Source organism: Crocodylus siamensis, chromosome 11 (assembly GCF_052110815.1).
Source record: "Crocodylus siamensis isolate JL-2025a chromosome 11, ASM5211081v1, whole genome shotgun sequence".
Taxonomy (NCBI): Eukaryota; Metazoa; Chordata; order Crocodylia; family Crocodylidae; genus Crocodylus; species Crocodylus siamensis.
The window spans coordinates 46519143-46542876 of record NC_143405.1 but is presented as its reverse complement, the minus strand read 5'-3'; the positions used below and the strand labels follow the sequence as shown (position 1 = coordinate 46542876).

Sequence of the window (23734 nt, the reverse complement as noted above, 5' to 3'; positions counted from 1 at the left end):
CCCGATTTGGCTGAATCAGAATCTGACGATTCAATGCCGATTCAGAGAATCAGTGATGTGGGCAACAGACAGTTTAAAATTTTTTTTCTATATACCTCACAGTACTAGGTGGCTTATGAACGCTGCGATGCTGGGGCAGATTGACTGTTCAGTGGTGGACCTGAAAGTGGACTGGAAGTACTTATGGTCTACTTCTGGGTCTACACTCCCTTGGATGCCAGCAGAAATCCAACAATGCAAGCAGAGATGCAGGCAGACTGGTTTACTTTTCTGCAAACTCACCTCACATGTAATCCTTAAAATTACTCAAAATAATGAATGACAACACTGACTGAATATTGCTTGTTCTAAAGTATGTGAGTCATGGCACTATGCACTCCTTTATAACTTGCAAGATAGTGTAAGACAATACAGTAACCAGTTCAATTATTAGCTGTTGCTTGAGAATTCAAGCTATAGTATTCAAAATCTGCCAACTACTAAAGTTACATACCAGAGGCAAGAGTTTTAGGAAACAGTTTATTAGCCACAGCTCAAATGCAAGGTTTTCAGCTGAAACCAAAAAATCAGGCTTATTCATGCTGTTTGTCCACAAGCCTCCCTTGTTAACTTAAGCAAATGAACATCATTGCACATCAGTTTCCTACCCAGAACAGAAGTATTGCCCAATACACTCAGGCTTTCTATTCATCATGCAAAGCCCACAGAATGCAAGCGATACCAAGTATAAATGGCATGAAACTATGTTCAGTTTAAGTGAGCTATTGCACAAGTTTAGTTTCTATAACTCATGATCTTATGTGCAAAAGAACAGTTCAATTCATAAAGCGTTAAAAGAAGCCTTATTTATAACCCCTTTTAAATGAGCTGCAAGTTTTGGAATTTTGCATCTTGTTTCCCATGGTTCTGATGAAGCAGGCAGAGTTAGCCTGAATGGAAGTGTGCATGGGGCAACCGATACACATCACCCAATTTATGAAACCAGACTGAATTCCACGATAATAACTGGAGACTTTAGAGGAAGACGCTGATTTAAGGGGGGGCGGGGCAGCAGCACAGGCAATTCTATACAATCCTGGAGTATGAAAGATGAATGCAGTATAGATGTGGTCTTCTAGTTTTATTGCAACAGGAAAAAGAACTTTTTTTTTTTTTTTATTAGTTTCAGCAACTGGGTTCTTACCACAGTTTCTAATGTTTATGCTAAAACAGTCTTTAGTTTACACATGTATTAAGTACTGCTTTTGTATACCTCCAAAAAACAGTACATTTCACTGAAAAAAAAAGCGTAGTTAGAAAATTATACGTTTCAACTTCACAGTAAGTGCCACTAGAGCTGGTTCCCAAAAGCGAAATCCATTTTAGGTCTGGCTTGTACTGCGAAACCACACTAAAAGCTCCCCTCCCTCCACTTTCTCTACCACTTCCATTCCCTTGTGGGATGCTCAAAGCATTGATTCAGAAATAGAACTGTACTTGCTACTCTACAGGCTTCCTGGAAGCTCATACACTGACAAGTCACCAGCACACTCGTGCCCAGCCTGTAAAAGGGGAATGGCACAAACACTTCCAACTGGATCCCACTAAAGAAGTTACTGTCAGATACTCACCTGGAATATGGCTTCCCATATATTTTATGTGCATTTCATGTAGCCCAAACTCAGTAGGAGCATATCTGACTGTTACTGTGCCATCCTTGTTATCCACAATCTCTGGTGTAGCAGTCTTTCCAGAAGGCATATGCACTTCCCCTACGAGAGAAGGAATTTACACAGAAAGAAGCTGGAACAGATTCCTATGCACTCCCCACAATAAAAAGCCAGATTAAGAGGAGCACTAGATAATATTACATCCAAACATTTAAAACAATTAAAAGCAACTCACCAGCCAGTTCAGGTATAAACTGGTGGAAATATCAAACATTTTCTACCTTACCTAAATAAATGCAATGTAGAGGCAGATATATAGTGAACAGCCTGATGATCTGGCATAACCAGTTTTGTCTGTAGAAAGTTTAAAGCGATATACATAATGCACATCTTACTCAATTTGCTTTTACAAAGTGCTTGCCTGCAGCTATTTGGAAAAGGGAGAGAGATTTGAGCACCCTAAAGCAAATCTCATTAGGTCAACAGCCACAGATTGCAACACATTCTGTGCTGAAGAACAAGTGGGCACATTACTGGATTTGGCCATGAGGAGTGTAGAGAACCAGTAAAAAGCCCTTTACACTAATAGTTTGTAGCAACCTTAGGTGTTCCGAGAGCTAGGCTGGAAGTCTAGCTGACTCGTTAACTGATGCAGGCAGTCTGTTAAGAAAGCCCAGCACTTTCAGAAGCATCAGAAGAGATGTTACATGGCCATCAGTAGATCACGCTCAGCCATCATTTGTGCCAGGGATTTTACTCAATGACAAAGTCTGAGGGTTAAGCATGTATTCCAAGTATAGTAAGAGTTCTCCTCTAGAGGAACAGCTGATATCAGCATAGAATGATTCTCGGCATCATCTCAGACTTCCTTTTCCCTATTTAAAAATTTAATTATGCCTCAAGTGCTTAATGTTGTTGCTCTTAAGCTTACACCACATGCAGCCATACGTTTCAAGTGCAATCAGCCAAGAAGAAAAGAAAAAAAGTAGGTTAATATGTTCAAAGCGACTTTCCCAGCATATATTCTGTAGTCATAAATGGTGAAGTGTGCTGTGAAAAGCAGGATTCTACTTAGCTTGCTGTAATGGAAATGAAATGTTTACCTGTTATTTCTCCTTTCCTTACAGCAAATGGAATAACCATATCAAAGGGCTTAAATCCCATGCCATTCATGTCACCAACAGGAATGTAAGCTTCTTCTGTGACCTAAAGAAAAAAGTCAAGCTTTGTTACTGTAACAGAATGAAAACAAATCTCTTTTTAAAAAATAAACAGAAAGACAAACAGATCAAAATGTAGTCTTTGTATCAAGATGACATGAAATTAGAGTTTGCGATAATTACTGTAGAGCAATGAATCAACTGCTGGATTTTGCTTAACTTGGACAACTGCCCAGTAAAGCCACCCATAACAATTAAGTTAGCATAGATCCAAATGGGAAAAGTAGACAATGAACATGGAAGGCACACCAGAAAACAGCAGAAAACATGGAAGACAACGTAGTATGGACAAGACCCAAAAATTGCTCCATCTCAATGGGTTTAGTTACTTAGGGCCTAGAAGAGAAGGCAATTTGAGCAGCAGAGTGATTAGAACGTCAAGCAGCAAACACTGGGGGTCAGACTAGATGATCTGCTCAGGTCCCTTCCGACCCTAGAAACTATGACTGATGAAATACAAGTTTCACACTGCAGTTTTAGATTCTAGCCACTGCTTGCCATTCTACTGGGAAGGTTTCCAACTTGTACTGCAAGGCTAAATTGCACAAATAGCAGAAGTGCTCTTGTCCTCTTCATGTTTGGAATGTTACAATAAATCGGAGGAATCCCTTTAAAGCAGTGACGGGAAGCAGATTTGAATGAAGCACAAAGCCCAAAACTAGCTGATCAACTGGAAGGTAATGAATAAGTGACCACAGAAGACCAAGACAGATTCAAGCAGTTCCAAGAAGCAGGCTGTCACATCTGAAATGGAATGTAGGATGAAAAATAAGAAATTGTGTACCCAAGGTTGAAATCCAGAGGGGCATGCGCTTACTGGCTCCTGTGACAATGCTGCAACTTCATCTGCATCTTTAGCCTGGTTAGTGGCAAACGGAGGTTAATTTGATACCAAGTGCTGAAGGAATTAACACTTTTAGAGACTACATAATGCTCGACAATATAAGAATGACCCTGTCAGTCCTTTGGCGTCCTCTCCCAGGATATTTTGGGCATTTTTACACGCGCTCCACGAGGTGGGAGGGTGGGATGGGGAGTGTGCTTTAAATCAGCAAGCCATGTTAATTAGAAGTGCCCGAGCATCACATGCATCAGGATCCCCCCGCCAAAAAATGGTGGCGGGACACTTTGAACTAAAGCTCAAAGTGCCCTGCTACCATTTTTCAGCATGGGGATGCCGATCTACGTGACACCAGACTCTGCTCGAATGCATTTAAATCTGGGTTCCAGCCAACACTATTAAAACTGGATTTCCAGTGCAGAGCCGGTTCCCTGCATGTCTATAGGAGCCCCCCGATTCCCTAAAGGAACCAAACAATCCCCAACTAAAGTCCATGAATCGGAAGAATATGGTTCTTGTTGCTGAGACAATGTATTCTCGCCCCAATGCAGTCTCCCTTCCCACACACACGCCAACAGAATGACCTGAACATTAGTCTCTCCTGCTTGAACACACCACAGAAATTCAGACAAAAATCAACATTAGGTCACTCCACTTCAGCTGGAGTTGAGCTTTTTCTTGCTTTGCCAGTTCATGCCACTGCAAATCCCTGAAGTGAAGCAGCTCGCTGGGATTTTATACTGAGCTAGGGCCTATAAAAACAAAGTGATTGCTGTTTCACTAGTTAATCAAGTAAAACACTCATGTCAAATACATAATGGCTTAGTAGGTTAGGAAGTGGCCAGTTCGACTGGCCTGGGAATAGGATCATTGACCTCGAGAGGCATTTCCTGTGGAATGCTGAACAGTTGCGCAAGGAATCATGTTTCACTTGAAAGAGTCCTCAGGGACGCTAGCAGCAATCTGCCAAGCTAACTAGTATAAATAACCAACATACGTCTGGGTTTGAAGGACAGCACTAGCATATCAAGCCTTGAAATCAAGATTAGCAGGACAATGCCATTTACTGCATCTATAACAACCAGCCACTTTTACCCCTTAGTATCAAATCAAATCTACGACTTTCAGCACACTACATGACAGTGCAACTACGGAAAAAAGTAAGTATGCTCGAGGCAGCCTAGATTGTTAGCACAAGGCTAAAGCCTTGTTTTTCATAACACTAGGAAGAAACGCTGAGATGTGCTGTTTTACCTTGGAGAAACAACCAGTATTTTGACTAAGTTTGTTCTCCACTCCAGTCATCCTACACTTAACCTTGTCTTGAGGTTCAGTGTGCTGACAAAATGGTTAGTTTCACAGACATCTTTTGAGGCTGTGTTAAGCTAAGCCTCATGCTCAGTGTTTTGAGGGTCTCTCTCCAATGGCTTCTATGAATGAAGGAGAAATGTCAAAGCCTCCATCTTAGTGCATCATATGGAGACCCCTTTAAAAACAGACCTCCAAGTGACCTCTGGTTGGCAGTTGCACAAAGCATTTATAAAAAGATGACTGGGCAAGTATACCATGTTCAACAGATTAGATAACTAGCTGTTCTTAAAGTTAGAAAAATTATAAATATTGTTTGCTTGGCAAATCAGATGGGTAATATGGATATATAGCAAAAAAGCGTACCAAAACCACAAAAATTTCTTACCATTACAGTAAATGGGCTGTTAGGAATATCCACTCCACCAAAACGGACATGAATCACATAGGTTCCTGGCTTAGCAGCAGTATAAAAGATATCGTAAGTCCCATCCTCATTTTCAATAACATCTGCTTCAGCTTCCGTACCATCAGGTGTCAAAACTGTGCAAGTTACTTTCCCCTTCCCTGCAGATTTAGCATCTACTACAAAACCAACTTCCTCACCAGTCTTCACGGTGGATGCAATGCCAGGACCTGGAAGGCAATTTGGATTACAGGAAGTGTGTTTGGAGTAGCTCCCTCAGTCAGGTTCTTCTCGTAGGTATAAAACACAGAGGTCAACACTCTATTAGAGAAACAAGTGCTAACAATGAAAACATGCTGGCTAAAAATAACATGGTAATGTGGTCACAAGACCAGTTTTGTAGTGTTATGAGCTGCAGTGCTCTTTATAAAAAGCTATCATTCCAGAAAGCATGCTTTACTTTTTTATACCACTCGTGTATTCCAAAAACCCATCTCTGATGCAAAGTCCAACTTTAAAGCCTAGTCTTCTACAGCTCAGTAAAGTAGACAGGGCAAGAAAACACTGGAATAAAACTTTGGAAAATCCACCAAATTTGCTCTTACCATATAACCTAAAGCTCTTAATAAAGCCTTAGAGAACGCTCCACACTGAGCCAAGTAGCACCTTGTCTTCTATTGCTTAAGCCATGGGCTTCATGATAGCTCAATAAAATAAGATAAAAATGCCACCCTAGACTACCTAGACTGACTTGGACTATAATTAAGAACTGGAACACATTCACAATAGAGGACCATGTTTCCTTCTACATTAATTGTGGAGGGTTTTTAGTGCTCTACCAAGCGCCAGCATTTGAAGTTACTATATTCCGAGGTCCTTTCTGGTATACTTAAGGAGTTCACTGCCAACATGCTCCAGACAAATTCAGGTTTTAAAGGAGGTTATAGTTTGTGAACCAGGGCATAATAAAAGTCTCACATCTCAGATTTGCAGTACATTTAGGATACCTGCTTTTAAAGCACAAAAGGCTTTTTGTTGCTGACTTCAGCCTATCCAAAACAGTTAGCTTTTGGTTAGTTTCATGTGATATATTTCAGCATTTCTTCTCTGGAGACCACATTAGGGCTTATCCAGAAAGATCCTACATTTTCATCTTTGAAGCATTTCAAAGAGATGCTAGATTTAAGCTGATATCTGAAAAAAACAGTTGACAAAAAACCAAAACAAAACAAAACACTTTGCTGCTGTTTTCAGCCATGCTGTGTAAATCACCAAATCAAGCAGCAGCATGGCTCAAGAAACTAATGTTTTTACCTCAATTCTGAACGTGATACCTGCTGTACATCTGCTTCGGCTGTGACAAGAACCCAACTCGGTTATTTTAAAAGCTTGCAAGTGTCAGAGCTCATAAAAACCTCCCTCCCCAGATTCTGGATGTCAGCTGGCACTAGTCTGAGCTGGAAAGGTTTCACTAACACAAGTCAATCTTGCCAGGAGATTCTTCACAGCACTGTGCCTCTTCACCTTTTAAATTCACAAATGAAAGGCAGTTCCTTTACTTACCAAGCAAGGCCCAAAGGGAAAGCCCAGAATCTGGACCTTGGCTGCCCCAGCAGGAAGCAGCGCCTCCTGCCCCCAGGGCTCGTACAGATGGGGATTCTACGCCCGGCAGTTTAGAAGCTTCAGATCTTTAGATTCACGCCTTACAGACAGCAACTTCAAACAGAGAGTTTCGTCTCTGTACAGTGCCTAGCACAAAGTCCCTTGCTTGTTAACGTAAGTGTTGTCAACTTAAACTCATAACAACTGCTTCAATCACAGCCCCCATTCACAAGTTCTTAGCAAAACTCCATGTCAAGCTAACGCTACAGATGCAACCCAAGACATCTAACAGGCCGCTACAGGGTTTTGCTTAAGGACATTCTCTTGCCAAGGTTAAAGCAATAAGCCTTCCCCATAAACATGACTTTGGGGATGACCAACCCTGTTGAAAATGGCTTCTAAAAAAAGCCACTTGGGGACACAAATTACATAAGTCCTTGGTGCCTGCTACAGAAAATAGCTACCTAGATTCCATGTTTATTTTCCTCAGATTTTTATTTTCTTGGCAAAATCCACCACCTGCCCCATGAGCTTCTCTAATATTTTTTGGTGTGCTGACCAAAGAAAGAGGAAAAAGCTTCTCCAGTAGTTAAGTTCACACCAAGTCATTCAGACAGACAAGACCTGGATCCTACCTGTTGCTGAACACTTGCTGGCATCCCCAGCTGGTGATGCACGGATTCGGTAAGGAGAAGATGGGATCTCATCTCCACCATATTTAACACCAATTGTATAGCGGCCCGTCTTGTCTGGGACATAAGTTACTGTGTAAGTGCCATCTTTGTTATCATGAACATCAACTCTCTTCGGTTTGCCTTCTTGATCCTGGGGGCGCAAAAAAGCGAAGAACTGACTAAGAAAGAAAATCCAAGTCTTCAGACCACAAATTTCACAGGACTAAATGATGCATCTATTTTAGCAGAACAATAAATCTTGTCAGAACCGTATCTTGAAGTGTGCCCCAAAGGTCTCTTAAAAGCAGTTTAAAGAACTTAAAAAGAGTCTGTTCCTAGCGCGATTCTTTAAAGAGACCTTTGTAAATCTGCCAAGGCATGACAACTAAAGTTGTCCTGCATCTAAACACAATTTGTTTGTATGCAGACTGCAGATAAGAGACTTCCTGCAATCATCTTACAATTAATTGCTAATTACTTAGACAGAGATGTCAGGAAGTACTATTCATTTCCTGTATCTAGCCATATGACAATGGCTAATGTAACCCAACTTCAAGGGCTGAAGTCAGAACAAGGCTTCCAGGAGAATATAACTAGCGTTGAAAAAAAAGCTTTGCAGCCAGCTGCTTCCTGAAAGATTAGAGACGAGCAAAAGCATTATTTGGCCTACTCTTAAGCTTCCCTGGTAGCAGTGTCTTGTACCATTTTATGAGTTCAGCGTGTTATACGGAGTCCCCATTAACCTTTGACTGTCACTACAATGGACATTCAAATGTTACTACAAGGAATAATAAAAGTGTTTACAACAATTAAGGATCTGCATGGACTTGGTGGGAGTAGTGCATGCCTCAGCTTCAGTAGAAAAAGCTCCCAATCTAAAAAAAAGCAAGCATCAACTCTACACAAGCACTGCTTCTAACAAAGCAGCTCTGAATTAAGTTTCCAGCCTAACCAGTTATGAAGCATACTTCACGGCTAAATTGCAGCTTCTGGTATAAATTCAATCAAAGGTGCTTGTGCTTTGTCACCAACCTCCAAGCACCGAGACCCTACTGGTCAAATGAGTAGAGGCTTGGCCCTATTATCAAGTCTTAGGACTTTGAATTACAAGGAATGGAACACAGTGCCCAGTTACACCCTGCAAGATAGCAGACATGCTGCAAACATGGCCTTTGGGTTTTTCTGAAACTTTCTTCAGCTACTGCAAAGTAGGAGGTGCTAGTCAGAGATATAGTGCACAACGGAGCTGCTTTGTGACACTTGGAAAGTGTCACAAGAAACCATTAACGGGTCCATGGATCAAGAAAGCAAAAAGGGAGAGTGCACTTTGTGCCATGACCCTTCAATTCCAGCCCTCAGCAATAGTGTGTTTCACTAAAGCAAGGCAGTCTTACCCCAGCTGTTCAAATGCAGAGACATGTGGATGATCAAAATCAAAAGCTAGTCAGTCACAGAGGTCCTAACAGTATCACATTAGGTACAGCAGCCTTGAGAGAATCACTGCAACTACAAGACTGATTTGGGACCCAGGTGAGATCAGGTTCACAGTAAGGAGTTTCAGTCTGAAGGCAGTTCTGTGGTCTGTCACTGGACACTAAACTCTCAGGCAAGACCGTCTGAACCAAAGCTTCAGTTTTAGTCAGCGCACAACCATTTTTAACACTAGATACTTTTCAGGCCATGGCCCTTCAGAGCTGAGGTAGGCTGCGTCAGCCACCCCACACCCACCAAGAACAGCCACTGCTGAACAATGGGGAATGAGGACCATTACTTACAGTTATCTGCACAGAGAGAAGCCCTTCCCCTGCATCTTTAGCATCAACAGCAAACTCTACTGGTAGGCTGGCTGGTATGCCATACGAACTGAGACCTGGCCCACTTGCAGTCACCTTACTGGCATCGTATGTAGGAAGCACCTTTACCTTGAAAGGACTTCAAGAAAAAAAGGTGATTTTCATCAATCCAAGAAACCCGAACACCAATTACATATGTGGTATCCTATATTAAGCAAACCTAACGCCTCTAACAAAAGCACTGTTTGTCTGGGTCTTGTGCTTAGCTTCTATTAGCCCCAAGAAGCTTTCCTGAATGGCATTCACACACCCCAGAATCCTCCACTCCTACCCTTTCCACCAGAAGGATATTGGAGAAGACTAGTTTAGTTTAAAGGAAGACAGACATTTGATGGAGATGCCAGACTCAGACAAGTGCATACAGATTGAATTCCAGCAGAACAAGATTAAGCAAACCAGAGGCTAACTTACACAGACTTGCTGCATTATAGTCCTGGAAGCATATGACATTTACTCAATTTAAAAATGCCTTGATATACTGGCACATTCCACACACACTCATCCAGAACCTGCTCTCAGTCAGTCAAGTACAGAGTCTAAGAATTTTAAGACAGTTCACCCAAGCCCTGACATCCTGAAAATTTCATTTAAGCAGGAGATATTTTGGCACAATTCAGACTTTCATTGACTTACCTGCGAGGAATCTCTTCACCAGCATATATGACTGCGACTGTGTATGGGCCCTCTTGCATAGGTGTATATGTTACTGTGTGAGTGCCATCTCCATTGTCAACTACATTAACAGGCTCCACCACTCCTAAAACAGAAAAATAGGACTCTTTGTAAACAACACTATTCAAATCCCAGTTTTGGCACTGCAGAATTGCATTAGCGGTCTTGTTGCTTCAAGCTTGAAGGGGATCTGCCGATTTAAAAGCTCTATGATAAGTAACATCTTTGATCCAAGCCTCTGCCAATGAGCAGTGGACATGTATCGGAAGTCAGTTTTATATTCAGGAGCTGCCAATTTGAGATATGCCTAGCATCCATCACTAGCAGCCTGTTAGACTTTTTGATGATTAAATGGCACCAGCTATACAATTAAGCTAACAGAACACTACAAGAGAAAGCGTGCTCTTCAAAATAGTCCAGATTAAAGGCAATTACTCAAGTGCATCTGAAGAGCTTTACAAAAAGAGGGAAAGATCATAATTGCCTGAACTGTCATTTACGAGACTGCAGACATTTACTGGAATGCACCAGAGTTGGGCTCTAAAGCTGGTTAGTATATGGCATTTAGTGATTTTAGTCTCATGACCCCGTTTTGCAGCTCATTATACACAAATTAATATCTGTAGATAGGCAAGAGAGACTCTTCCACCAACTTAGCCCAAAAGACAACAGGTTAACAGAAGACTGCAGTTAAAAAGTATCCTAAGAAAATGGCACCAATTACCTGATTTTATAAGAAGCTATTCCACAGCAAGTTTTGAGCTAGATTTGGCATGCAGCGAGAAAGCAGATCCAGACAACATTTCAACGTAAGCCATATATTAACAAGTGCAGTAACTCTGGCTTTAAGAGCCAAGCAAAACTAGCAATGCAGCAGTTATAAAAAGGAAGTTTATGCAGTTGCTATGCAAAGCTTATTAATTAAAGCAGCCTTATACAGCTGATTCTTGGCTCTTGTCACATGGATTTGTTATGTGCAGCAATTGTTATCAGCAGTTAGTGAAAATTCAAACCTGTCTCGTTAGATTCACCCTTTGGGTCACCCTTAAAGAACTCTGAAATAGCTTTCAATGGAGAGCGCCATGACTGGGAATCCGTCTCATCAGCTAGAATTAAAGAACCATTACTTAAAAGGCACTCATGTTTTACACAGGCACAGACCAACACGTTCCAACAGACAACATGACACTAGTTTTAAATTCTAACTCATTGGCAACTGAATGTGTCACACATTATACACCATTGCTTAAAGGCCAAACGTGTTTGCATAACTTAAATTTTTCTAAGTAAGCTAAGCCCTCAAGTGGGACCTTTTCATGAAATGAAAGCCATCTCTTGTCTTGGTGATGAGTACTGGTCCAGTTACTTCATTGCAGAGACACCACTTATTCTCTCAAAGGGAATTTTATTGGATCTCACCACTTCCCCTTGAGTGCTCAGCTGCATTTCCTCTTGGACGAAAGAGCATAAAACATACCCCACATGGCCTAGTACTGGCCTGTTAGTCAGGAAGTCTAGTTTTGTTACCACTAGTCTACTAAAACTCCCTCAAGAAAAGCTGCTTCTTCTATGCCTCAATTTTTCCCTCATCCATTGATGCATGTTACTCGATTGCCTCCGAGTTACTTACACATCTATAGATAGAAAGCACTGTTAGGGGCACATATTTGATTTTCTTTTTGCAGGGCATTAGTATAGATGCCAAGTCTCCTTACTAAGTCACTTAGGTTCATCTGCTGTACAGATATCAATGTCTTAAAAATGTATCATGCAGAAAATAGAAGTTAAACATAGGCATTCAGTAAATGGTGGATCACCATCATGACTGATCTAAGTAAGCGTAAGGTATTAGTCAGCTGTGCCTGAAGACCGTTTCAAAAAGGTGTTTTCATAATTAATTTTTTAAAACTCCATTAAAACAGACGTTTAAGGAACAAGTTTGTCTCTAGGAAGTATTTTCTAGTTAAGATAGCAACAGAAACCAAGCCTTTTCAGTCCCTATTTCAAGGATTTTAGTGCTTTTTTCCCCTTCTCCTCACAAGAAAGGATTAGGCTAGACCATTTCATCTATACAAGTTCTTCTGAGCTGATCAACAGGCTAACCTCTCCTGGCTACAAATTCTTCTAGCACTTAGTTTAATAGCTTGGCCTTGTGCCATAATTCCTGTACAGAGAAACAAACAGGAGGGGTGCTATTAAAAAAAGCACAGAAAAAAAACTGCTGAAACTATCATATCAATAAGTTTAGAACATGGGCATGACTTGTGACTACCTACTAGTAAAGCTATGCAAAAACTTCTGCAGAACAGACTTCCCAACTCCTAAGCAGAAAAGGGCAATTTGCTTTTATCCAGTAATTTTTGGTTCTCATCAGGTTCCCTAGCCTACGTAATGTCCATCACATCTTTCAGAAATGTAAAGGACAGACACCTTGCTTCATTGCATCTTAGAAATAATCCTTAATGCTTACCTACTGAGATGTATACTTCTCAGAAAACTCTACGCCCATTGTAAACTCTCTCCTTCCTCCATAACTTTAGATGAAGACACCAAGAGTGACAAGTACTGCGCTGGGTACCCAGCTCTTTGAGAGAACAAAATTATCAGTGGGGCTGGCTTTGCCATAGGAATAGAATCCAAGGGTACAGCCTATTTGATCATCATAAATAAACTCCACTAATAAAAGAAGGGATAGTTACCTTCAAAGTAGTCAAGTTATTGGAATATTTCAGAATGCGTAGGTCCTTACCTCTAAGTCCAGCCACGACAACCTCAAGAGGTGCTATTCCAGCCTTACTCGCGTCGACAGTAAAGGACTGTGGCGTTTTGGCTCTCACACCTGTTCCTAAGCCTGGTCCCACAACTTTTACCTTGCAGGGATCAATGACATCTTTCACAGGAACCTTGAAGGGGCTTCCTACCAAGAGAATACAATACAAGTTAAATGATGCAAAAGTACTAATGGACATATTTTTTGGCTATTGGAAGCTTCACCTGTTTATGAAGTAGATGTTCACTATGTCCCCCTGTTTTTATAGTCTTCTGCATCCCTGCATGTTCTCTTTCAACATTAAAGAATAAATGCATCTGTTTCCCTATGAACTGTGTTAAAATCTAGGGCCTGACCACATAACATCAGGACAAATAAATCAATATAAGTTGAACTGATGCATGTTACACTGGGGTCTGGAGCAGAAATGATCAACTCTGGTGGCAGCTGCTGAAACAAGCCAACCTATATCCTGTTCATACTCAGCAGAAGAAAGTTAACCCAAGATAGAAGCAGGCAAAAACCTACACCTGTAACTTGAACCTTGATATTTCCCAGGGTAAACTGCATCAGATTCTAGAGTGCTACACCACTGTTCAGATCTATACTGTGTCTAAGCCTTGTTTACACCTGTGTCAGTGTCATGGAAGACACGCACGCTGGCACTGCCCTACACTTCAGAAATGGCTTAAAGAGGTCTAGTTTGGGACAGACCAAACAAATGGTATCACTCGGCTTTACAAACAGTCATCTGCATTAAGCACTCAAAGCACTGCTGAGTTTCAAGGGCCGCCGGCTACCGTAGGACTAGAACAATGTTTCCTGGACCATCACTGGCTACAATATGGGAAGTAAGGGTTTTTTGGTGACATTAATATCCCTGAACTGAGGCACACCAGCTACCAAGCAGGCCAACCCTACTAACTTTACTATTCAGGTATGGTTTCTCTGCTACAGACTAAAGCCCAACTTGCTGTAACTTAATTGTCATGGACTTTGCTCAGTTAACATTTGCCAGGTCAATTGCTCATGAAGTTTTTGTAAACTATTCTGCCATAAACAGCCCAAGTTTGTAGGACATTGTGTGTCCATCTCTGTACAGCACGTCACCTGAAGCAGTCAGACAGCAGAAGTTAGATTGCCAATTGGCCTTAGCCTTGACACTTCATGTTTGTTTGAGAGCCTGACCATTTGTTAGCAAGATTACAGCATTCAGAAGCAAGTATTGGAAGTGCGACTCCAAGAAGCACCTCACCAATATACAGGGCTATAGCAAAGAGACACTTCACTGCAGAAAGTAAAGCCTTCAGCTTAAAGAGATGAGGAGAAAGAACCAGAGAAACATCTGAAGTGCCTGAAGCCTGCCATTGGAAATACCTGGGCTACGTGCCACAGGGTTCTGGACCCAGAGTGCTGGCCACAACTGGGGTTTCATTGCTGAACTTATTTTTCTGGTGACCCGACTCTGCCCTGCTGCTGTAGAGTGCCCAGCTGCAAATCATTTGCTTTTCAACATTCAAGAATGAAGAGCAGACACGAGACAGGCCAAGAGTATGAAGAGACCTGCAGACATCCATCCCTTGGAATTTTCCAAGTTAAATGAGTGGGACTGGCAGGATGGAGTCTGTTCCACCTGATGTGCCAAGTAAGAATGTGCGTTACTCTTCAATACACAACGGTCAAGGTAAATCGTGCAGAAATAGTTCAGTAGAAATTAAGTCAGCAATTTAATCTGCCTTTTGTGTTTTTTTAGCCTTTGACATTATGCAAAAAGCCACCACGAGTTCAAGCATGAACTGATGCAGACAAATGGCACTTGGAAAGTTGTGGTCATTTACTACTGCAGCATTTCCTCTTGAGATCTAGTGCTCCTTCCAGGAAAAACAAGCAGGCAAGTGTTTGGGCACATCAAATGGAAAGCATTTGCAGGGATAAAATCCCAACGTAGAGCATCACCTTCACATCAACTATCCTTTTTTTCTTCCTTTTAAGATGGATTTGTAGTAATTTGCTCACTTGAGAGGCTGATTGCTTAGCCTCACCCTGTCAAGGGTTAGCAAGCTACTGCTTGTTTCAACATCGATTACCAGAATGGAACAGAGCACTTCTAGAATGGGAGGTCCCACACTGCAGCAATCTACATGCTGACCCAATCATTCCATTCTAAAAGGGTTAACCAGAGGGGAGGGTGAAGTCACATTAAGTTCAGATCTGGGACACCATGATACCAATCAGAGGAAAGACCGAAGAGCCATTCTTTCAAATAATCAGAAGTACATGTAGCACGGGTACACAAAGTGCTTTCTTATTTTGTTGCTTTGGGCACCTGTCCATACCTTTATGCTAGCTCACAACAGTAGCTAAAACAGAGTGGTCTGGCTTCAATTAATTTTGCAAGCGATCTTTAAAAACAGGCCATATTTCTAAGTAGATTACTAAAAATCCCAAAGAGAAGCACGAATTTCAAAAGCCTGCCCAGTGCTCCAAACAGAAGCAATAGAACAAGACAGCCAAACCAGCAGCAGAATTGGCATCTACCAGTAAGACGTGCAAGATAAGCAAAGAGCTTTTTCTTAAAGCGTATCTATAAATCTTGGATCAAACCACTGCATACCATGAAGTTTCAGAGCCAAGACTTGATTCTAGTGCTTCAAATATGAAGACCAGCTGTACCATCATGTCTAGGCAGACCTTTCCATTTAGCTCAATGTTGGGTTAAGGTTACCTATAGATCTGAACAGCACTTACCAGGTATGTGTTCTCCTCCATATGTGATATTCACATCATATTCTCCTGGAGCATAAGGGATATATTCAGCACTGCAACTACCATCTTTGTTATCTTTGCAGCTTATTTTTGATTCTGAAGGACCTTCAACAGTTATTCCGAGCCCGCCAATCCCTGCCCCTCTGCAAAAACAACATTGTTATTCTTTCATATCTGCAAAATTACTATATCCAGCCTATCTAATAGTCATTGCATCAAGTAACTACAGGTTGACTGCATTTTACCCTAGATGTTTTGCATTTAAACTCATGAGTTAAAACCCCTGTTAAGATATAGAAGTTGTTGTGCATGATTTGGGATGGAAGGTGCTAGGTGAGTGTAATTTCATTTCTGCCTCGTTTCACTGACAACTTCTATTCATAGTAGTTCTAGGAGCTAACAAACGCACTTAATGAGCTGGCCTCACATGGACAGTACCTCCACAGACAGATGAAAAATAATCTGAAGCTCCCAATTTGTAGTAGTTATACAGGATTTAGTGTTACATCAAAGAGGCATGGCACTGCTTGCCTGCTACTGCTCCTTCTACACAACCAGCAATGTTTACCTGGTGACAACAGTAAATGCATTTGGCTTATTTGTGAAAGCTTCTTGGAGTCCAGGTCCTTTGGCCTGCACACGTGAAGGATGGCAGCCTTCAGTCACATCCACTTTAAACGGACTGTTTGGAACAGGTACACCATCATAAGTCACTTCAACTCTGTGTGGGCCTGTCAAAGGAAAATAAAAACCCAGTGGTTTAAGTGCTCAACAACAGCCTTTGAGAACCTGTGCATTCAAGACTTGTTGTAAGTTAATAAGGAAGAGGCACCGCTCTTCCTTCAGCATCAGAAATTGAATGTTTAGCATTACCCCTGCGTATTGTGCTTTAAATTTTATGTTTCTTAATAGCATGTTCTTCTACAGTTATACACTTGAATGGATGAAGAGTTACAGTACATGTAACTCCATTCCACTGATTCCCTGCAGAAGTAAAATCTGGTGGCAGAGCTAAATGGATTTTATAAACATGAACAACTTGAATTTGCTGGCAAAGTTTGACAAATCCATTAAAATAAATAATAAAAACAAATAGCAGCTATTTTCAGCCTGACATCTACTCTCCCTTAGCGCAATTAGAAATAAACTACCTTTCTCAAAGGGCGTAAATGCTACTGCATAGGTTCCATCAGCATTGTCTTTGACCAGACAGTCTGTAGACGCTCCAGAAGGATTTGTAATTTGTGCTTTGACATGGTCTCCTCCAGTCTTTGTTAGGGGTGTGGCATCTACTGTGAAATCTGTGGTAGCTTCTCTAAAGACATCTGCAGAATAAGATTAAACAAAAAAAAAACAAAAACAAAAAAACAAAAAAAACCCCCACGCTTAACTCTAAAAGACACTTTGGTAAAGAGATACAAAATTAAGTTCCCATGCAGAGTCAGAGTCAAGAGCTGCAATACCACAGGGAGGGGTATATCTGCTTTCAAGTTATTGGTCTAACTATTCTGCATAGAAACAGAAAGTCCCACAACTTAAGGTACTATTTACCACAAACTCCTGTGGTAAACCCCCACCCCCTTTCACCTCACAGTAACAAATATAGGTGCATCCAGATCATCATGTTTCAAAGCTTCCTACCTACCTTTCCCTTCAACGCCTGGTCCGAACACTTTGATTTTGCTTGTGTCCACAGCTGGCTCAACTTTGACATGGGCAGGGAACTTTGGCACTTGTTCCCCTCCATATTTCATCTTTACTGTGTACAATCCAGCAGTCAGTGGCACATATGTGACGGTGTAAGTTCCATCTTTATTGTCCTGAACTTGGACATCTGCTCTAGATCCAGAATCTGACACTACTTCTACACCCAAGTCCCCAGGCCCAGCTTCTGTGCAGTCAACATTCAGTAGTCCTGGTTCGCCCACTTTCCCACGTTGAAGACCTGGGCCTGTAGCAATTACTTTGGAGACATCAAAGGGCATCTCGATGTCTGCTTTAAATGGAGAACCAGGGATGTGCACCTCTTCAAAGAGAATGTTTACAAAATACTCTCCAGCTTTAGTTGGAAGATAGGAGACTGAGCATGTTCCATCCCCATTGTCTGAGCATTCGATTTTAGCTTCACAGGGGCCTTCTACTGTCAAACCCAGACCTCCAGTGCCTGCGCCTTTAGTATCTATAGTGAATTCAGCTGGTTTTCCAACAAGACCTCCTCGAAGGCCTGGACCATGAGCTTTTACCTAGGATAAGATATTCAGCAACATGTCATTGCATTTCTGTAGCAGCACAACACATTACTTCAGTCTGATAAATCTGTTATTTATGACTTTATTATCAACAAATAAAGTTCTTTGCTTCCCTTTCATGGGAGCAGATGTCCAAAGTTATATTAAAATGGAAAATTTTCTATGCATTCTGTTTCCATAAGTTATGGAAGAGCAGGCATTTTCCTCAAGCCTATGTGAGGCTGGCATTTGTACACCCAAACAGAAGCAGCAGGGTGAAGGAGACACATTTATACAGAAGTACCATGGCATGACTTGAGTAAAATTCAGTAGTCTAACCCAGACGTGTCAAATGTAAAGAGCCTGTGGACCAGATCCAGGCCAGCACCGTCTTCCAGCCCACAATACCACCTGCCACGTGCAGCATGTGCTCGTCCCGGCCCTGCATGCAACAGAGCCAGTCTGAGGCCTGTACTGCATGTAATGTCCATGCCAGAGGTGCAGATGCCATATTTGCATGCAGGGCCAGGCTGGCATGGGCATCACATGTCACACCTATAGATGGAGAAGATCCACATGCTGGATCCGGAGTGCGGAGCTGGTCAAGGATCCCAATCCAGCCTACAGAACCAGCCCTGTGCCCTTTAAATCTAACCTGTGGGGCCAGTTAAGTTTCACTTACCTGGTCTAACCAGTATTATAATTGGGAGAAACATTGCTGGATGCTGCCTTTTGGCTAACAGGGCAAATCATCTTTCAAATATTTAATTAGGACCAAGCTTTTTTGGACTCATGTTCTCACATAGCAACTTGGTCTTAAAACTGTCTTGTTGAAGACCCACCTGTTACATTTTCCACAAACACAAGCTGTGGTGGTCAAATGAGACCTAGAAGTCTCTGAGAAGGATTAGTCGTTTGTAAATTAGGTGGGGAAAACCAGTATGTAAAATGTTAAAAGCAATGGCTATTAATTTACCTTGGTCGGATCTGGAGGCAGAGCAGCTTCCACCGTGAAGGGACTTCCTGGAACCGGATGGCCATCGTAACTTACATCCACCATGTAAACTCCTTCTTCTCTGGGGATATACTTTGCAGTGCTGCACTCTTTGCCTAGAACTGGCTCCACCAAACATGGCACAGCTTTCCTCACAGGACTGGCAATATTAACATCCAGTTTACCCTGTCCACCAGCTCCTTTTGTATCAATTATGAATTCTTGATCCTTCCCTACCTCCACCCCTTAAAGAGGGAGAAAACCCATATTAATAATGCATGATTACATGGGTTTAAAAACAGCCTACGTCCTGGTCATTTCAACCTCTAGAAACACCTCTCTTACACAGAGAGCTGAAAGACAAGGATTTCTTCAGCCAACGTGTTCCTACTTCAAGAAGACTTTCTAAAAGCAGAAGAGCAAAGGAAAAAAAATAAATAGAGAGGGCTCTGTAACTGGAAGTCAGAAGCAAGACTGCCTAGACTTAGACGTACCCTGCACACATCTGAACTAAAGATGCTTACTGAAGAGCGTTCCAAGATTTGACATGGAATTCAGGTTTTTTCATTTTACCAATTGAACAGTCTTGCAGTAATTTTGCCTATTTGGAGCAAAATGGTAAGCCTGACCCAAATTACTTCGCTCCATATTACTGTCAGCGCAAAAGAGAATTCTACCAGTCTTCAAGAGTCTTTTAGAAAGACTCCAGCTGAAGTACGATTCTTAGCCACTTCAAAAAGAACACAGCCTCTTTGTAACAAGGCATAACTATCCAAACCCAAGTTTGCAATGTTAGGTTGAAAAGCAGTGTGCTTGTCGATATGACTGAATTGCTTGTTCTAGTAGCCTGATTCCACGGGTACTTAGCTGTTTGTCTGACCTATCTCCCACTGAAGAAAAAAAAACCTAACAGAGTTAAGAAACTAAAAACAGCAGATGGGCTCCTAAACCCTTTGGAAAAAAGATTAGTTGAGACCAGATTACTTATAATTAGGCTCCTCTCAGATAATAGTTTACCAGAGTTTCTAACTATCAGAAAGCAGTGCTTGCAAAATAGTAGTACCTACTGCTGTACCAACTGAGATTGAAGACTGATTCTAGAGAAAGACCACTGAGGTTTAAAGTCTACAAAACAAGTCTAGTTAATTCATGCCTTGGATCTTTTGGACACCAGGCTTTTTTTTTTTTTTTTTTAAACAGTTTTTCACTACAAGTGCAAAATGATTCAGCAAGCAGCCAAGTCCAATTCTCTCTGGATGGAGGGAGTATTAACGTCTAAGGTCTGAGGTACCCTTCTTGCAACTTAAACAAACAATTAACACAAAAGTTTGGCACAGTTTAAAATTAAAAAAAAAAAAAAAGAAGTCAACCCTATGAACCATTACCAAGCATCTAGAAGTAGATATCTACAATTTTATGGACCTTCCTTGCCACTACTACTACTACTACAACAACAACAACAAGATCAAACTTCAAATTAGATTTGGCTTTAAAACTTGGAAACAGAATAGATTTAAAAACTAGGCCTAGATGAAGCAAAGCATCTTCTAGCTAGAACCAGGAACTATTTATGCAAAGCCATTTATGCAGAAGTACTTGGCACCTTTCATTTTAGACTGCAGCAGTAATTTAACAAGTTTAACTTACAAGAGCAGTCCTGCACATATCTAGCATTACAAACCCACATGGTTTCTAAGTTTTGATTGAAGCAAGCTTTCAAGGAGAATAGCTTTGTTCAGTGACAGGAAGGTTTGTAGGATTTAAAAAGGCTAGACCAGGTTGTGTACAATTCAACACTGCAGGTGTACTTACTGTTTTCAAGTCCATTAACTTTAATTTTGCTCATGTCTAGTGGTGCAGCAACACCCACAGTGAAAGGGCTCTTGGGGACAGGATCACCACCATAAGTTACTGAAATCTTCATTGGACCCTAACAAGAAAAGTGATGTAGCAGATTAGGCTTTCAACCATTGTACATAGACGCTTTTACTATTCAGGAACTACATTTTGCTTTATTCCTCAAGGTGTTTAGGCAGACAGCGGACAGACTCCAGCAGCCCTGTTAACCCCCAGCTTTCTTGCTTCTAGGGCATTAAATCTTTTTAGTTCAAAGCAGCAAAAGTGGGGAAAGCTCTCTCTCCTTTCAGTCTACAGAAGACCATTTGAATCACTTGGCAAAAACTGAGGCCCCAATCTTTTCCCACCCTCCCAAGCCCAGGCATGACATCTGAATGAATGACCCAGCACTAAAGACCAGATCTCTCATTCCACAGTATGGAGTGAGCATGCCAAATCCAGCCCTGAAGAGACTGTTATTATTATAGCATTTGAAATACCAAGGTTTTAAGCTGTACAACTCAGAACAGAGAGATTAATCCTCCTGCGTACTTTGGCTAGAATGCCACATAGTCATGGCAAGTTTCAGCCGAAGATGTGTGCTGCTTTTATTCTCTCCTACCACAGTCCATATTTTTGCTATAGTCACTGTTTGCTTACTTTACGTTCTTGGCTGGTTCAGGTCCCAAGTGAAATCATGAATGTTTCATACAAGCCTGTGAATAGCTTCCATGATTATTTTCAATCAAACATACAAATGGGTAGCTGCAGCAACACCCCAAGGGAAGTAGATAGAGTTGAGTAAATAGCATTAAGCCAAGACCTTCTTCCTCCCTCCCTCCCTCCCCAACTGCTGATGTTCTTTGGAAGCTAACTGCCTAGCAATTCCTCCCACCCGCAAATTCATAGTCTACACCCTGTTAAGGGCACAGCTTGTCTTGGTGCAGGATTCCTACAAACCTGAAGTAAAATGGACCTCAGATTTAGGTAAAAATCTGCTTGCATTTTTGCCTAGTAACCATATAGAGATGTCTCTTCCTTTTTCTCCAGACAGCCAAGTTTTCTCCCCTCTTATCACAAAGCACTTCCCTACTACCGAGACCTGGTAAGCTAGACTTGCTGTTTCATGGCTTTCTGTACAGTACTCCCAGTATTACCCCAGCTGCAGTCTGAAATGCTACAAGCGCTATTAAGTGCATCTACGACCTACGGCCTCTATGAAAAAAACCTTAAAACTGAATTCTAACAAGCAGCTCAAAGCTGCAGAATGCGTACAAGTCTCTAGGTTTCCTGCGTTCCACCTCTGGAGTAGACATGAAATCCTAGAAATAGTAAGCCTGGATGTAGGATGAATACACTGCTCGAGCCATTTAGTTAAGCTCCAAATACCAAGTGTTCAACTGTATACACACAGTTCCCTGTGGCTAAGGAGAATGCAGTTTAGCTCCATGTAAGCCTTCAGATAAGAGCACAAGAATCCAGTTGTACTTAACCAGGGTTAGGAGTTGTTTAATATTTGATAAGCAGCACAAAACACAGCAGTATGTACAGGTTTACACCAGTTTCTCCTGCAAGGTTTATTCACTCTTCTACATAAAAATTTCGCAACTATCCCTTCATTCCCTCCTAATCTTGCTACCCCACCTCTAAAAAGCACACACATGAGCTGTTCTGTGCAACCAGGGTATTATTTCCCAAGCATTACACCACCCACTATAAATTTGTGGGTCTGACAGAAAGCTGGCAGAGTGCCTGCTCTTTTAGTCTTGCTGAATAGTTCAGCTTTGCTAGCTAGAAACTGCAGGCCAAGGAACAGCTATAGCTCTATGAAAAAAAAAAAAAGAGTGGTTAGACATGCCAGCAGTAGCAACTATTCTATTGTATATCTGGAAAAGATCTGAAGATAGATCAACTCTCCTTATAGCTTAATAAAATCCAAACTCTTTTACTCAATGAAATAATTCCTCCCCTCTTCCTCCCTCCTCTTCCCCCCACCCTATCTCCAGCAATTAGCAACTGCCAGAAAAGTGTCTTGAAAACAGTAAGCAATGATTGAAGACAATGCTTTGCTTATAGTTTGGCAAACCCAGTTTAAGAGGGCAACGCTGGTCTTCCGAAATAAAATCAGATATTGCTTTATCCTGAATTCAAGAGCTGTTGTCTGGTCTGATTCACTTCCAATGATCACTAGTCTGCCCATACATTACAAACAATGATACATTATTTGCACTATTCAAATACAAGAGTTGCAAAGCTCCTATTAACTGCTTTGTTCACATTTTTAATTGCTCTTCTGAGCATATCAAACTCAGACAAACCAAAGCTGCACCAAATATTAGTAGAGGAAATTTATGACGTACCATGAATGCGTTACTAGAGCCTTTGCTTGGTCAAGATGATTGTATAGAAGGGAACATCAATTTTATAGTAATCAAAGCTAGAGGTTAGACTAGGATCAGCGGTTCTCAGCCTTTTTTGTACCAGGAACCATTTGTGAACACTGATGGCCAGTCCCAACCCAGTAAATAGTTTATGTGCCAGTGCCTCTCACTTCCAATGTAGCCCCTAACCCCAGACCTGGAGGTGACCCTCCTGACTTGCTGCCCCCAGGCCCTATCTCCTAGTGTGGGGCAGAGGAAGCATGTGCCCCCCCCAGATTTGTGCACCCGCAGCAGGCAGAGCTGCAGCCTGGCCAGACCAACATGGGCAGGAACCACCTCCACAGCCCAGTGGGCAGGACTCAACATGGGAGGGCAAAGCAGGCAGTCAGACTCATTGCTGTCACTGCCACCAGAACCCCCGCACTAGCCACACTGCCAGTAGAGCGTGTGCGCACTACCCTCACCTTCTCCCACCACCAGCCACTCACGCATTGGGTTGTGGCTCTGCCCTGCCACCATGGCCTGGCAGCTGCC

At 41.8% G+C, this 23734-nt stretch overlaps 1 protein-coding gene across 5 annotated transcripts in view; it reads right to left on the bottom strand.

Moving 5' to 3' along the window:
- FLNB (filamin B) overlaps positions 1-23734 on the bottom strand; it is a 145270-nt gene that overhangs the window by 25172 nt on the left and 96364 nt on the right. For 3 of the 5 annotated variants that reach the window (XM_090022808.1, XM_090022805.1, XM_090022807.1), the window contains exons 20-33: positions 20796-20913; positions 18966-19228; positions 17407-18004; positions 16913-17086; positions 16330-16492; positions 15744-15904; positions 12975-13142; positions 10187-10310; positions 9476-9632; positions 7662-7851; positions 5407-5654; positions 3654-3728; positions 2753-2855; positions 1611-1751 (exon numbers count right to left, since the gene is read on the bottom strand). In XM_090022808.1, coding sequence (XP_089878934.1) covers positions 1611-1751; positions 2753-2855; positions 3654-3728; positions 5407-5654; positions 7662-7851; positions 9476-9632; positions 10187-10310; positions 12975-13142; positions 15744-15904; positions 16330-16492; positions 16913-17086; positions 17407-18004; positions 18966-19228; positions 20796-20913 — 2683 coding nt within the window. The remainder of the gene's footprint in view (positions 1-1610; positions 1752-2752; positions 2856-3653; positions 3729-5406; positions 5655-7661; positions 7852-9475; positions 9633-10186; positions 10311-12974; positions 13143-15743; positions 15905-16329; positions 16493-16912; positions 17087-17406; positions 18005-18965; positions 19229-20795; positions 20914-23734) is intronic. The other 2 variants (XM_090022806.1, XM_090022809.1) reach the window with 1 other exon arrangement.